Source organism: Aptenodytes patagonicus, chromosome 3 (assembly GCF_965638725.1).
Source record: "Aptenodytes patagonicus chromosome 3, bAptPat1.pri.cur, whole genome shotgun sequence".
Taxonomy (NCBI): domain Eukaryota; kingdom Metazoa; phylum Chordata; class Aves; order Sphenisciformes; family Spheniscidae; genus Aptenodytes; species Aptenodytes patagonicus.
In genome coordinates, this window is record NC_134951.1 from 6,202,131 (window position 1) to 6,217,244 (window position 15,114).

Below are 15,114 nucleotides of genomic sequence, written 5' to 3' on the forward strand. Positions count from 1 at the left end.
GCATACCAGCGGTGCCTTAATTTGAGGATCACCTATGACCGAATCTTTCCATGAAAATCTTTGTGTGATCCTAGTCAATTAGAATTAAATCCTACTTTGCCATCTCTTGAAAGTTACATACACTGTCCCTTTTTGACTGCTCTGATACTGTTCAGCACCTTTTCTTAATGATCCCCGTACCCCCTCGTACGTTAAGTAAGCATCTTCAGTGTCACAGCAGAGTGCTGAAACTGCGTCAAGCCATGGAATGGTTTCGGTTGATTAGCTGAGCTAATGCTAGTGTTGATGTCAGTTTGATAGATTGAGCCCATATTGTTCTACACTGGAAATGCAATTTTTTGTTTGATAGTAACCCCAAGCCTAAGTTTCCAGCAGAGTTGACTGTTACGTTTTACTAACTCAGAGGTAAGAGGCAGGCTCTACAGAGAGTTTTGCCTAGTCAAACTGTAGACAGATGAAACAGTGTTTCAAGCAAAAAAATGGAGAATTCTGTCCAAGAGCGTGGAAGTGGAAAAGTATTTTTAAGTAGAGCAATTAATGATTTTTTGTTTAAAAACGTGCTATTGTAGAGTGCACCATCAAGCTTGTAAAGCAGATCTCCTAAACATGCACGGAGGATGCCCTAGTGTTACGGTCATCGTTGTCACTGGGGTGGTTTGAAATGCTGGCGAAGCCTGTTCGGTGTAACCTGGTGTTGAGCAGAAGGCTGTCGTCTTAGTGTGCATTGTCTCATTGCAGCTACTCTGGCTGACCGAGCCAATATAAGGCAAGTTCACAAACCCTGCTATTTAAATTAAGTTAATCCAGCTCCTGCCAGCAGAATTGAGTATGGGAGGGCCACTTGTGGGTCTGAGGTGAGGAAGGAAGTTGCAGTAACATTTGGAGTAGTCCTATATAGGTTCCAAGAGTAACCTATTCAGCCAGCGTAGCTGAAGCTGGCAGAGGATTTCTCTGCACAAGCTAAGCAGCTTTATGATGATATGTTGATTCTCCAAGGTCACGGAACAAGTTGGTTTACGTTTGGCTATGGGTCTGGTAAGAACATACAGCAGTTCTTTTTCCATGTTTTTTTTATCTATCAGGCATGATTAAGATCAATTAGAAGACAAGAGAGCTTAATGCTGTTTGGGGATTACCAGAAGCTCCACATTTAATGGAAGGAAAACAAAACAGTCAGTACAGGGAAAAACAGCCCTTTGAACTGAGAAGGGGTGTCCTCAGTAGTGAGATGAGGAATTGTGAAAATGCAGTTTTGAAGGCACTTGAGCCCTTCCTTCCTCAGGGTCAGTTTTTCTTAAATCTTTCCCAGTGGATGTTTGTTCTCATAAGCAGTCTTCCCCTGTTCTTTGTTGTTCTTAGTTAAACCTTACAACTAACCTCCTATCTAAAATTTCCTTGCCAAAATCAAATCCCTCTTTCTTAGTGGACATAAGAACAGACTAATTTTTCACAATGATCTTTGGGATATTTAAAACACGTTGTTGTGTCTGTCTTCATTTTCTCTATTTTTGTTAGACGGAGAGAAACAAAAAAACCCCTGTTTTTTTCAGTCAGTCTCCCTTTTCTAGATTACGTTTTATAAACCTCTGTTATGTCTGTTGCTCTGTTTTGATTTCTTTGGATCTTTAGTGTAGTATTGAAAACTGAACACAACTCTACTAGGCACGAGGGAAGGCTTTTACATAAGAGATTTGGGATGGGATGAGGCTCTCACACTTGCCCTAACATCATATATTATTTTACCCCATGTCTGTACATGCTGTTCTTGTTTTGCTATAGTTGGTACAAAAGTCAGTGGAACCAAAGCTGGCCAAGGACCAGTATAAAATAAATAACTAAGTGGAGAAATCTTTCAAATGTCTTTATATTTTCTGCTAGGTTCAGGGGGGAAATGGCTGTCAGATTTTACTGAAATCTATTTCTTAGCTTTAAGCAAATAATGTAGACTACTGTTTAAACACACCTCTTCATAACTGCTTGGAATTTTTAGCTTGGTATCTGAGCCTTAAAATTTTACGAAGCTTGAACTAAAATTATATGCAGTTGTTGGCATTAATGCAGCAGTCAGCAATTTTTAATAAATAGTATTTGTTACAAAAGCTGAGACCTCCTTTTGACCTTTTCGTAGTAGGTCCTAAAATCTTGCAGTTGGGAGGGAGGAGGAAAGGTGGTGAGTGTTCACATTTCTTGCTATAAGCAGAGAAGGGAGAAAGGGCTGTTATTTCTGGGTTTAGATACTTGGGAGCCTTTTTTTTTCTTTTTCCCTCTTTTCTTATTTTTCTTTTTACAGCAGTGAGGCCTATGATAGTCCAAGATAGACAAGGAACTAAGTAGAAAAGCAAGGGCTGAGTAGCAGTATACAACCTAATGAGCTCTAGTAGTTAAAAGTAAGAATCTATATCCAGAACAACACGGAAATATTAAGTCCAGTTCTCATTGTCTGAAAATTTCAAGAGTACTTAAATAATCAGGATCTGATGCTATAATAAGCATTAGATTTGAACTGGCTTTGGCTTTTCTTGGAGGAAAAAAAATGCTTTATTATATCTCATACATTAAAACAGTACATGCTTAGGGTGGGATTGATCCACCTGACCTTAGGTAACGGTGTCTGAACGAGCATCTTAGTCAGTGAAGAGCACTCCAGTGGCGTGCTTAGCCTCGTTATGAGGCCCTGATCAGATGAGCCATGCCCTAGAGTTGCCAATTTCTCTGCTGATTATGGGAAGATCTCGGGTGACAAGCTCAGATGTTGATGTCTAAAGCCAAGCAAAGTGAATCCCAACTGAAGCGTGTAAAAGTGTGAGACCAACCCAGTACTGCCACTGCTACTGGTGATGCTTAGAGCATGCAGATAATTCAGGACTTCTGACTGCAATGCCCTGATCCAGTCTCTTTTCTGTTTGGTGGAGATAGCGCTTATAACTGTATTTCATGTCCTCAGGTACTCAGTGTTTAACATTTTATTAGAAAATTAGGTTGTTGACAGATCTTCATTTGGGACGACAGAGTAGTGAACCTTTCTAAATGGTCTTTTTTAACCTGTTGTAGAAAAGTGACATTCTGGTTGAGGTTTCATTTCACACCAAGCATACTCTACGTTGTCTGTAAAGCTGTGAAACAACATGGGACAACTGATCTTTGTTACATTAGACCTCTGTTGCAAACAAAATTCTGTTTGCCTGTGCATCCATCTATTCCACGATCTCTAAATGTCAGTGGCTCTCAACACACGTTTTTCATCCAAGAAACAGTAATTGGAAAATAGTTCATTGACCGCACAGCTGTATTTGTTGTTGCAGTAATAGCATATTATTTACCAGTGGAGACATTTAAAACTTTCATACTTTTCCATCAGAGAGTATCCTCACAAATCCCTAATCTATTTATTTAATTTTCTCTAGATTTATATAAATATTGAAAAAGAGGCGCCTTTCTGTATGCTTAAAGCACCTTGGGCATAGCTTAAGTCTACATTGCAAACAGAATCTGAAAAGCATAGCAGTCTGCATCTCTCTCCCCAGGAGCAAACTAGACAGCTCAAAGTCAAATTTCTTTCACTCACCCATTAACAGTTTGCTCCCTTGACCATTCACTTTGTTTATCTCTGCACCACCTACTAAAACTGTTTTAAATGAGTGAATAAATTGTTAAGGAGTAGGGCGTTTTACAGAAACACGCAGCTGTATAATACAATGTGCTTTAATAAAGTTGGACGGTTGAAAGGTTGATGAAATGCGCTTTGCAATAGCTTGGTGCATAAGACTGTGATGGCTGCACTAGCCCTAGTGGGGTGGCTGGGGTTGTCTGGCTGACTGTAGTTACCACTGTAAAGGACCGATCAGAAAGTAGTTCCTTCCCAGTGGAGTTTAGTTTCATTGGTAAAAGATGTTATCTTGGGTAATTGTAGGGTTCAAAGCAGTGAAAAGCTGCTGCTTTTTGGTTGATCAGTGGTAATTCCTTTGTATGTAAGAATGTTCACCAGCAAAGCTTTGATTTTTAAAGAAATGAGGCAAGGATAGGTGATTTAGCCACTGTGGTTCCGAGTTAGGCTTTTATATTTAACACTTGAAAAACTTACACAGTTTTCTTCATCTCCTGCACTATTCATCTCCTGCACTAATATATCTTTAACTGTGGCAAAAATCAAAATCTGAGAAGACTGATTCCTTTTTTCTTGAGTTTGGCATCTTTCACACAATGCTTTCTGGAAAAAAAGGGTGTGTTGGGGTTTTTTTTTGTTTTGGTTTTTTTAATGCTACTTCCTTAAAAAAAAAAAAAAAAACAACAAGGAACCGTATGTCCATATTTAGAGATGTGAAATGCTACACCTCTCCACAGTTTTGCTCAGTCGTATAGTCCTGTGTTATTTGTTGGTTTGTGATTCAGTGTTAAAGATTTCTTTGCTGTCTATCAGGCTTTAAAAATGCTGATGGCTATTTAATGCTTTTACTGCTCATTTAATTTTGTCCCACTGAATACGTGTATAAAAATACACAAAGGCTTCTGTTACCTTTGCTCTTTTTAAATGTTATATAAAACATTTATAACATGTTAACATGAATATGCTTGTTTGTGTTGTGTCCTGGTTGGCAGAATTTTGTAATTTGTATCACTTGCCCGTTTATGGATTATGTCTGGATTATGGTGTTAGAGGACTGACCTGGACAACTTCAGGGAAACTAAGACTTCTAAATCCAGGGCACACCAGGTAGCACTCACCGGAATGGTACAGGAAGGAGAACTTCACATCTAACATGCCAATTGCTTTGTGGTTTAGATAGCACATTTTAACCTCATCGCTTTGTCACATCTGTTGTGTGCGCTATTGGATTGTAAATTGTGGGGGTTTGCTTCTGGCTTTTGCCACTGAGCTTAGGCAGCTGATTCATTGTGCTATCTCACTATTTGTCTGTTAGCTAAAGATAATCTTACCTTCTTGCTTTGAGATCCTTGAGGGAAAAGCCCTGCGCAAAAGCAGCGTTACTAGAGAGGCCACTGGGGAGCTCCAGGTTTTTGGAATGGTGCAGGAGGGAATAATGTTGCAACGTTATAGCAATGTAGTAAAGCTGAATGGGAGATCTTACAGATAGGTGAGGTTACTTTAAGACAAAACCAATTTCGCTTATTTGCAGTCTCATACTCACATGCTTAGAAACACTAAGATGCATAATCATGGAATGGTTTGGGTCGGAAGGGACCTTTAAAGACCATCTAGTCCAACCTCCTTGCCATGGACAGGGACATCTTTCACAAGATCATGTTGCTCAAAGCCCCATCCAACCTGACCTTGAACACATAATCAAGTAATCTGTCCAGCATTCAGCTACCGAGACATTTGAATCCAAGCGGTCTTTCTGAAATGCTTTATGAAGACACCAGGAATGAAAGGTCACCACCTGTTGAGTTTTCATCATGGCACCTGGGTTCTTCTTGGGATGGTGACCATGATTTTATTTTGTTTTGGGGTTTTTTTTGGATTTGCCTTTCATGCCTTTTAGAAGCAGACAATAGTTGGTGTGTCCATCCTGTCCCACCTCTGTGAGTTACCAGGATTTAGTCTTGGTCCTTTGTCTCCTGATGTGGCTGTCCTGAGGAAGTGCATGCAGATAGGTGGTAGGATTTAGTTACCATTCTAATAGTCCTTCTTCTGTTCCTCGCAGTGCTTCCATGACCCAACATTGCCATTCATTTGCCACTTAGACCAGTCTAAATGTTTTCAGTATGGTTCTCTGCAACAGAGGGACAGATTTCAGAGCTGCCTTAACATTCCCGATTGCCTTTTTACTTTATGGAATGTGATTTAGATGAATCCTTTTGGGATAGGCAGAAGGATTGAAAGATGTGGCTGTTTTTGCAGACTAGGAATATAATTTTGAAAAGGAGGAACATAATATCTTTGTTTAGTTCTCCTTTACTAAGGCAAAGAACATCTCCTGTGTTAAGTGGGATGTGGCGTAGCAAGCTATCATGTGACTTGGCTGCTTGCTTAGCTCAGCGACTGCAACAATTCCTGTCTATAAAGCTGTACTCATATAGTGTGTCATCACCCCTGTTTTGGCCAGTGGACTTCACCCCTGGAATGATGTATTTACATTGTAAAGGTTTAAATCCAGAAATCTAGGTGTTTGTAAAATGCGTAGTATGATTTGTTAAAATAGAAATCGAGGAACTCAATCAACTCGATACAGTTCCACAGATACATTTTTACTACTTCCCCTCCCCCCCTTGACTTTTGAGTTCTGGATAAATAAAACAATTCTTTGGTTCCTTCTGGCAGATAAACAGAGGTCACATGACAACTGAAGCAAAGAGGGCTGCCAAGATGGAGAAGAAGCTGAAGATCTTGCTTGGTGGTTATCAGTCTCGAGCAATGGGCCTCATCAAACAATTGAATGATTTGTGGGACCAAATCGAACAGGCACATCTGGAGCTACGTACTTTTGAGGAACTGAAGAAACATGAAGATGCTGCAATCCCTCGGAGACTGGAGGTGAGATTCCTAAATGTGATACCTTAGGTCAAATACAGGCACTTTGTGGAAAAAATGTTTTTACAATGCATGGGCTCTGAGGTTCACAGCCTGAGTTTGTATCAAGTTTTTAATCATCTTTTTAAATTATACTTTTGGCTATTACCAGACTCCTCTGACATTCACTTCAATATCAAAGATTCCGTGATATATATATTAGAAGCTGGGACTAATCTACTAGTGTGTTCTTTAACTTTGTTTATATTTTATTTCCTTGTGTGGTTTATTTTACTAATCTTCTGCAATGCATATCGGCAGAAGTTCCATATCTATCTTAATTTGGCTTCTTTTGTTTTTAATTACTGTTAGAACTTAGGGTGGATCTGAAACTTGTGTAAAGCCTCCTACTTCCTTAAAAGTCAGTGGGCCAAATGCCAGTATATACTACAGGAGATTCTCCTTTCTTTTCACATGTTGATTGTATTACTCCCTGAAGCTAACGTTGTTGTCAGACTGGCAGATGGCTGGACTTTTAGAAAGCCAGCACTGAAATGGGGTTATTGTACTGATTTAAACATGCCTCTCAGTTTCAGAAGCTGAGCAGTTGTTCTGTAATTGTAATTTTGAGCCATCCTCAGAGCTCAGGCCATTTGCCTGCAGTCCTGTTGCTGGCTAACAATGTGTGCATGCGTGATCTGGACCGTTGCTCCTGAATAACACCACCTGCCTTACCGGCCTCTAACCGGTTGGCACGGCTTTGAGGAGGAAGATACCTCTTTCTCTTAAGCAACCTTAACTTCATCCCAGAACTAGCAGAAACAGGTACACTAAGATACCTGAAAACAATGCATCAGAGCCACTGTTCTTAGTTTAAGGATCTCCAGGATATTCTTCTCTGCTTTATTCAGCTAACAAGGCAACCCTCAACCAAGACTCAGTCCTAGGCTTGAGCCAGTGCCAGGCTTGCTTTCCCAGAAATAAGTACTCATCTGAGCACAATTTTTCTTTTAATTTTTTTTTTCTTCCAGAAGAAAGGGTTCCATTGAGTCTCAAGTCTTCTCAACCACTCGCTGTAAAAAAGATAAAATGAATCAGTTCTTAAAACTGATTTTGTGAAGACTGTTTAGAAGTGCTGATAGATGTGCTTACAAACTCAGAAGTGATTAATTGATTTAGTGAAAGTTAACAGTAAAATGTATTAAATAGCTTGATAGCTACTAATAACACCTGTTTTTAGTAAATGGCACTTTACTCAGGGCTAATTCTCAGAATACATGTACTGTCTCTTCTGATACGAGGGTGAAGGGAGAGCAAATGTACTAGCAGCTGGCAGTTTTAGAACAAGCAGTAGTTCTCCTTCATGCGCTGTATAGTTAGTGGAAGGCGGCCTGTGGAAGGCCTTGGTGGAGGATGTAGGGTTAATTGGGAAGGTTACCCAAAAAAGGTTGTGAACAAACTCATGGAAGAAGAATCCACGGATAACTGTTAAATACAGTGCACTGCTTGTGGCAAGTTTCCCATTTGAAATCTCTCCTTTTGAAGCATTTGATATTAACTGCTGTCAAAAACAGGGTAAGATACCTGACATTTGAAGTAAGATAACTGTGATTCTTGATACTCTACATCAACTGCTCTGTTTTACATTTCTATTTCAAATAAGTAATCTCAGCAATGTCCTGTCTCAGTTCTGATCCCTTCCTCTAAAGGAACTAAAATACAACCTTTGGTAAAGATCTTCATGGGTGTCACTATTGGAAAAGCTGGTTGGTTGCTTAATTATGTTTTCCTTACAGTGTCTGAAGGAAGATGTGCAGCGACAGCAGGAGAGAGAAAAGGAGCTCCAGCAGAGATTTGCTGACTTCATGTTGGATAAAGAGACTTTTCAAGCAAAGTATTAAAGCACAAAATTCCATTTGTCACTGATGTAACATTTTTAAAGTGTACAGATACTTCTCCAGCAGCTTTTGCCATCAGTTGCAGAAATCAAGTGTAGCCTGCTGTTTGCATCTTGTCAAGTTTTGTTTCTTTAATGGACTATTCCAAATGCTCTAGGTATGAATGGCTTTGGCCAGTATTAAAAATTGGATTGAAATGTCCAAAGTTTTATTAAAAGGAAAAAAAAAATCACTCTGGTATGATTTTAGCCATGTCTTCATTTGCTAGGGTTATCACATTATTCCTAGTGTTTTATCAGTCTTAAGACCTGTAAGATACATGCCTGCAGAATAATGTCTTTTGAATAAACCTGGAATGTTAAAAAATAATTAGGAAATAAAATGCCTGTCTTTTAACTAAAATTGAATCCTCCCCTATTCCAGGCTTCTTTTGTGTTTCTGGTAAATTGTCTTTCTTCCCTTCCCCTGCTGCTGCTTTTATTTTTCCAAGACTGTAATTTGTAATGGGAAGGACCTGTGTGGGATAATTGTGGTCCATGTAATAACCATGTTCCGATTCTTCTCTGTGCATGTGACTAAACAGTCCCATTTTTATCAAGATGTTCAAATGGTCATACTGGCAGTAAGCATAACTTCACCATCCTGAAACAGGGTAGGTTTAAGTTTTATAAAAGCACCCACATAGCCTAACGGTTCCCATAGATTTTAGCAGAAAATGTACCCTTACATTTTCTCAGTATTAATGCTTTTAAAATCATCTGTGCATAATGCATGTTCCCTCCATCTGGTTGATGAACCTTTTTCTGCTGACTTTTATACAGTGGGCTGAAGGACTTGGGTAACATCACGGTTCTGCCTTGGCGCAGACCTTGTGGACGATGGTTGTGGAGGCTATGTCCATATGTCTTACGCATCGCAAGCGCTGGAACTCAGTTGCTTGTTCTGTTCAGCTTTTAGAATTGTCATAGAATCATAGAATCATAGAGTCATTGAGGTTGGAAAAGACCTCTAAGATCATCGAGTCCAACCGTCAACCCAACACCACCATGTCCACTAAACCATGTCCATAAGCGCCGCATCTACACGTCTTTTAAATACCTCCAGGGATGGGGACTCCACCACTTCCCTGGGCAGCCTGGTCCAATGCTTAACCACTCTTTCAGTAAAAACATTTTTCCTTACATCCAATCTAAACCTCCCCTGGTGCAACTTGAGGCCATTTCCTCTCGTCCATCGCTGGTTACTTGGGAGAAGAGACCGACCCCCACCTCGCTACAACCTCCTTTCAGGTAGTTGTAGAGAGCGATGAGGTCTCCCCTCAGCCTCCTTTTCTCCAGGCTAAACAACCCCAGTTCCCTCAGCCGCTCCTCACAAGACTTGTTCTCCAGACCCCTCACCAGCCTCGTTGCCCTTCTCTGGACACGCTCCAGCACCTCAACGTCCTTCTTGTAGTGAGGGGCCCAAAACTGAACACAGTATTCGAGCCTGTGCGGCCTCACCAGGGCCGAGTACAGGGGCACGATCACTTCCCTACTCCTGCTGGCCACACTATTTCTGATACAGGCCAGGATGCCATTGGCCTTCTTGGCCGCCTGGGCACGCTGCCGGCTCATGTTCAGCCGGCTGTCGACCAACACCCCCAGGTCCTTCTCTGCTGGGCAGCTTTCCAGCCACTTTTCCCCAAGCCTGTAGCGCTGCATTGTCCTTTGCTCTGTTCTGGCTCTGATCAACTGGTGACTTCAAAGCACCTCCAGGTCACAGTTTGTGAATTGGTGTAGGCCAGGGAGACTGGGAACGCTCAATAAGCAGTGGGGATGTGGCCAGCCCTGGTAGCGTAATTACCTGTGTCGATGCTGTGCCAGTTAGCCTGAGTGCTTGGGAGCGTGCCCTGAACGTTGTTTAGTTTACTGCTGCAGACATAGACACATCATCTCACAAGGTCACCGTTGCACGCCATGGTTTAGGGGTTTAAGGAGTATGTCCTGAGCACATAGGACTTTTGAGATCCTTGGTAGTATTTCCTGTTGCTCCTTGAGAGTTGGTTGCCTAGCGTGCTTTCTTGCCCAGAGCAGCCATGGAGTGGGGTGGAGAAAAGCTCCCTATTTACTCCTCCTCTCACCACATCTCAACAGGTTTTCATTTTCTCGCTGCTTTGACTGTTCTTCTGAAGGGTAAGGATGGGATTATTGAAAGGGGTGAATGCATTATTTCCTATTCATTGAGGTACTGCTCTAAATTTCGTCCAAAATCCTTCTCCGAGTACTGTTTAGTCAGACCACACTTGAGTTAGATGTTACTGTTTAAAATTGTGTCAGCTATTCCCAAGGCTTTTAATACATGCATTTGCCAGAGTTGAGCATCTCATTGGAGGACTGCTTTCATGTTTTTATTTTTGTGGAGATGTTCATCGCTTCTTCAGGGATCCATCTTATTTCCAGCTCTTACACTTTGGGTCTTTTGAGCAATTGTTTGTGGAAATGCGTAGGGAAAAAGGCAAAACTATATTGTTAACAGCACAGAATTCAGCAATTAAATACATCCAGTTGCATGCGTCATGCAATTTTGCTTGTACATATTTGAATTTAAATGAGGACTTCACTGTTTGCAATTTTACCATGTTACAGAACGTCACTTTAGGCCTTGGGAATATTACTGGGAGACACTGTCGGGGTTGTGGTTGTGTAGCTGTTTAAATGCCATCCACGATGATCAATGGTAATCAGAGATATTTTTTTTTTAAAGACAGCCTGTCTGATTTCTACTGATCACTGGCAGGAGTAGGTACACGGCCAGCCTTGGAATATCTTCCCCTTTACTCACCAGGACATCATTCTTCTGAAGTATTAATGCAATTATAGACTACATACTTCTAGAAATGTGTTAAATATTTAACTAAACCAGAGCACATCTGGAAAGAAGTATTAAGCATCAATCTTTTAGCATATGGGGTATTTTAGCTAGGATGGTTATACCCAAAAGGAAAAAATCATATAAATGCATATCATGACAGTTCTTGTGGTTGTGTGGTAGCTAGAGATATTAACAGAAAACCCTTGTAGGTTTACCAATACCACAACTACAATTATTTCCTTTCTTTTTAGGGATGCAGCAGAGCCTCTTTGATGTTTCCTGTATTTTTGACAGCTTCGGAGCTAGACAGGTATTCGAACACTCTGCCTTAGCAAATATTTTTAATGGCAAATTCAGAAGGACTGATAAATCACGAAAGACTCTCTTCTTTTTTGAAATGCATACAATTAGCCAATCGTTAATTGTAGCAGATACATATTTGTAGCATGTAACACAGCAGATGCGAGGTGGTTATATTTGAAAGGTATCCACAGAAGGTTTGTTCAGTGTTTTCTCCAGTTCAGTTTGTTTAGATGATGCTTAAGCAAGTTTGCTTTTCTCCCTGTCTCTAGTCACAGTTTTTGTGCTGAAATTTCTGCCTACCTCAATAATGAACAAAATATGGAACAGAGTTTCTTGCCTTACTTAAAGCTCAGTTGTACCCTGCTTTGGCTTTTTACCTGCCCTGAGCTGCCAAGAAATCCTGCTGTGAGCTAGGGAGAGACCCTTTTGGTTCAGAAGGTACTCAAGGCCCTGTGGTGCTTCTTGAGCTCAGAAAGAATGCTGGAGAAGGCTTGATGTCAGGTACTGCTGAGGGTCCTAAATGAGCCCTGCTGTAATCGGGACCCCAGCGACCAGAGGACGGAAAGCGCAAAGGTGATGGTAAGCTATAGAGACTCCCTCTTCCCCATCTTGTCTTTATCCTAGGTAACTACTGCTAGAGCTTTGGGCTTTTATTTTGCCAATACAAAATATTGACACAGGTGGGACTACGGCACCACTCCTGCCTTCTTTTCCAGAAGTATTTCAATGCCATGGGACAGTAACTTACCACTGGCAGATGCTTAAGATGTTGTCTGAGGTTGTTAGTCCTGGGTATCATTCACAGCCTCAGCGCCCACTCTAAGGCAGCCAGTCTTAGATCTGCTGAAATCACCCCTAAAATTTCACACTGGGTGCTCTCTGCATGTGTCTGTTGGATCCAGAGGGATGCGAATGGAGTAGCAGAGCCTGGCTAGGACGTCCCGAGATCAAGGAATTCAGGTGTGGTAGCTTAAACTGGAGTGCTTAGGAAATCTGATCAACCAAATTTGGACACTGGTAGCCGTCAGTGCTTCCAACAGCAGGTGGTGATGGAGCTCGGGCTTTCTAGATCCCTTTCTTGGGCCTAGGTCCAGTTTATGTCCCAAACAATGCTCCCTGACTCTCTTTCTAAAACGCTTTGTAATTGAATACAGATGTTTAGTGGACACAAGAGTGACCAGCACACCTTGATACCAAATTTTTATTTTAAACTTCTGAAGCCGGCCACTAATTTGGTCTTTGTTTCCAAGAACAATAGTAAGTATAACCACAAACAGTGAAACTACTTAACAGTTTACTGCAGTGGGTAAACCATAACCTGACTGAGTGACAGAGGTGGGATGGGGGTTGTGTTGTGTGTGTTAACAATTATTTTGAGAATTACTTAACGTTCTCCCTGAGAAATTCCTTCATTTCCATTTAGCATGCCAAGATATATCTGCAAGTCTTTAAACAATTTCAGCTGATGATTTTCCTCCCTTCCTGGAATCTGACTTGGCATTTACATATTGGATCAATCCCATAGCTGGAGCCTGCTTCAAAGTCCGTGGAGTTGATAAGACTGTCATTTACTTCAATTGAGTTGGATTCTGGTACCTGGGAAAGCTAATAGGACAGCAGTGTTAAATTATAACAGCTGAGTGTCTCATCCATACCCGGCAGATAAGAAAAATCAAGCATGAGCTAGAGTTAAGGGGGAGACTTTTCTAAGGCACAGGTTCCCTGTGAGAAATCCAACAGAGCTGGAGCCAGCTCCTCAAAACATGGCAAATCTCCAGAGAAATAAGCACTGTTTTAACATTGTAATTAGTCACTCCAGCCAGCAACGGCCAAGATACTCTGTAGTTCCCTGGCTTCCTTAAGCAGAGACTTACAGTGCCAACAGAAGGAGCATCTTGTCTTTGCCCATTGCTGCTTGTTCTGCTTTTGCACCCTTGTTTGCTGGTGCAAGCATTGGGACAGCCACATTTAGTTTAAAATGTGTTAATCCAGCTTGGTTGTCCGATCTCCTGTACAGACCTGAGTTGGGCCGACTTTAGAGGTAGGAAATGCAGGCGAAGGTGGAAGTGGGGCAGAATTGCCTCTGTCAGAGGCTGTCCCACTTCCTCGTCTGCTTAAAGTGGCTGTGAAAGGTGGTCTGAAGTGCTTCAAGGCAAGTAGCTAACATGAGGCAACTACCCACAATTGGGCACTCTAACTTACTCAACTGGATCTGAGCCCCTGGTGATAAACACCAGAGATGCATTGCTTTTTGCAAACGTGGCCTGAACATAGAGTTCTAAATAAAATGCATCAAAAACCATGTCTGAGCTTTTTGTTTTGGCTGCAAACGAGCTAGCAGTATCTTAAGCTAGTGTGTGAACTTTGGCTTGCCTTTGATATCCCAGGACAGTGATGTTGCTGGAGAAGATGACATTATTATGGTCTGGACTTAATCTGCCTCACATTCATCTCAGGAATCCAGCTTGCAGTTATCTTCCATATTGTGGGTTCAAAGCAACACCTGTCTTCCAAACAGGATTTAAAAATGAAGTATCAAATAGCATTTCCCCCATTTTCTTAGTTGAATGAAATGCATGTTGAAAAATAGCCAGATACTCTTCTAAAAGCAAAGTGTCCTTATAACTGATTCCAGACCTGTACTCTCTGCCTTTCTAGGACTCCAGCTTGTACCTTTGCTTACGAACAACAGAATACCTGGTTCTGCTGGTCCTGAAGATTTGCACCCACATTAACTCACACGGGAGCGAGATCAGACCCTGGTTCAGAAAAGGACTTAAAAGACGTTCTTAACATATATGTAAGCCAATCCATCCCTGCATCTAAGGGATGTACTTATGCACTAAGTACATACAACTGTCCCACCGCTTTAAAAGTTCAACATGGTCTCTAAGTGCTTTGCTGAATCAGGGCCTTAATGACTTTGAAGCAAAGGGGAGTAGCAGTGGATAAAAAGAGGAGCTTCAGTTTTTGGTTGCATGCAGGCACTGCCGTTGGGCTAGCTGGAGAGGAGAGACTTACCTATGGCTCATTCATTTTTTGATGTGTTTGAATGAGGTGGCTTTAACCAATTCCTGCTGCCTCAGGCATAACTGATCCACACAGTAGGTGAAAAGGTAAAGAAGTGGGTACAAGCAGTGTTTTACAGCATCACTTCTGCTGCTGGTATGATTACTCATAGTGGGTTTGATTGTTTGCCAGTTGTTGGGGGGTGTTTTCTGGGTTTTCTTTATAATTTATTAAGAGATGCCTTAGTGTCAGGGTTAGAAAAATCTCGCTTTCAAGTCGAAAGTCAAAGGTTTTTCACATATCAGATTAGACAGGGTCTGCCTCATTAGATCACTTTCAGGTTTCCAAGTTACAACTGTGGTTCTGATGTATTTGGATTCCTTAAAGATTCCTCAAAGGAAGTGCAAGTACCTCTTTTAAGATCATTTATGTACATCGAAAGCATTTACGAATTGTGACGCGAGGAAACACAGACTATTTTATTATTTATTCAGTTCATATATCAGATCTTTTGCCAAGTACATGCTACAGGTAAATGCCTCAGGATCAGACAAACGTGTGTGTTAGGTTCCCCTCTTCTCCTCC

General features: G+C 41.3%; 1 protein-coding gene across 1 annotated transcript in view; it reads left to right on the forward strand.

The window, feature by feature from the left end:
- The window catches only part of CDC5L (cell division cycle 5 like), a 35,559-nt gene extending 26,823 nt beyond the window's left edge, over nucleotides 1-8,736 (forward strand). The window contains exons 15-16 of the mRNA XM_076332624.1: nucleotides 6,281-6,493; nucleotides 8,266-8,736. Coding sequence (XP_076188739.1) covers nucleotides 6,281-6,493; nucleotides 8,266-8,370 — 318 coding nt within the window. The 3' untranslated portion in view covers nucleotides 8,371-8,736. The remainder of the gene's footprint in view (nucleotides 1-6,280; nucleotides 6,494-8,265) is intronic.
- The last annotated feature ends 6,378 nt before the right edge of the window (nucleotides 8,737-15,114 follow it).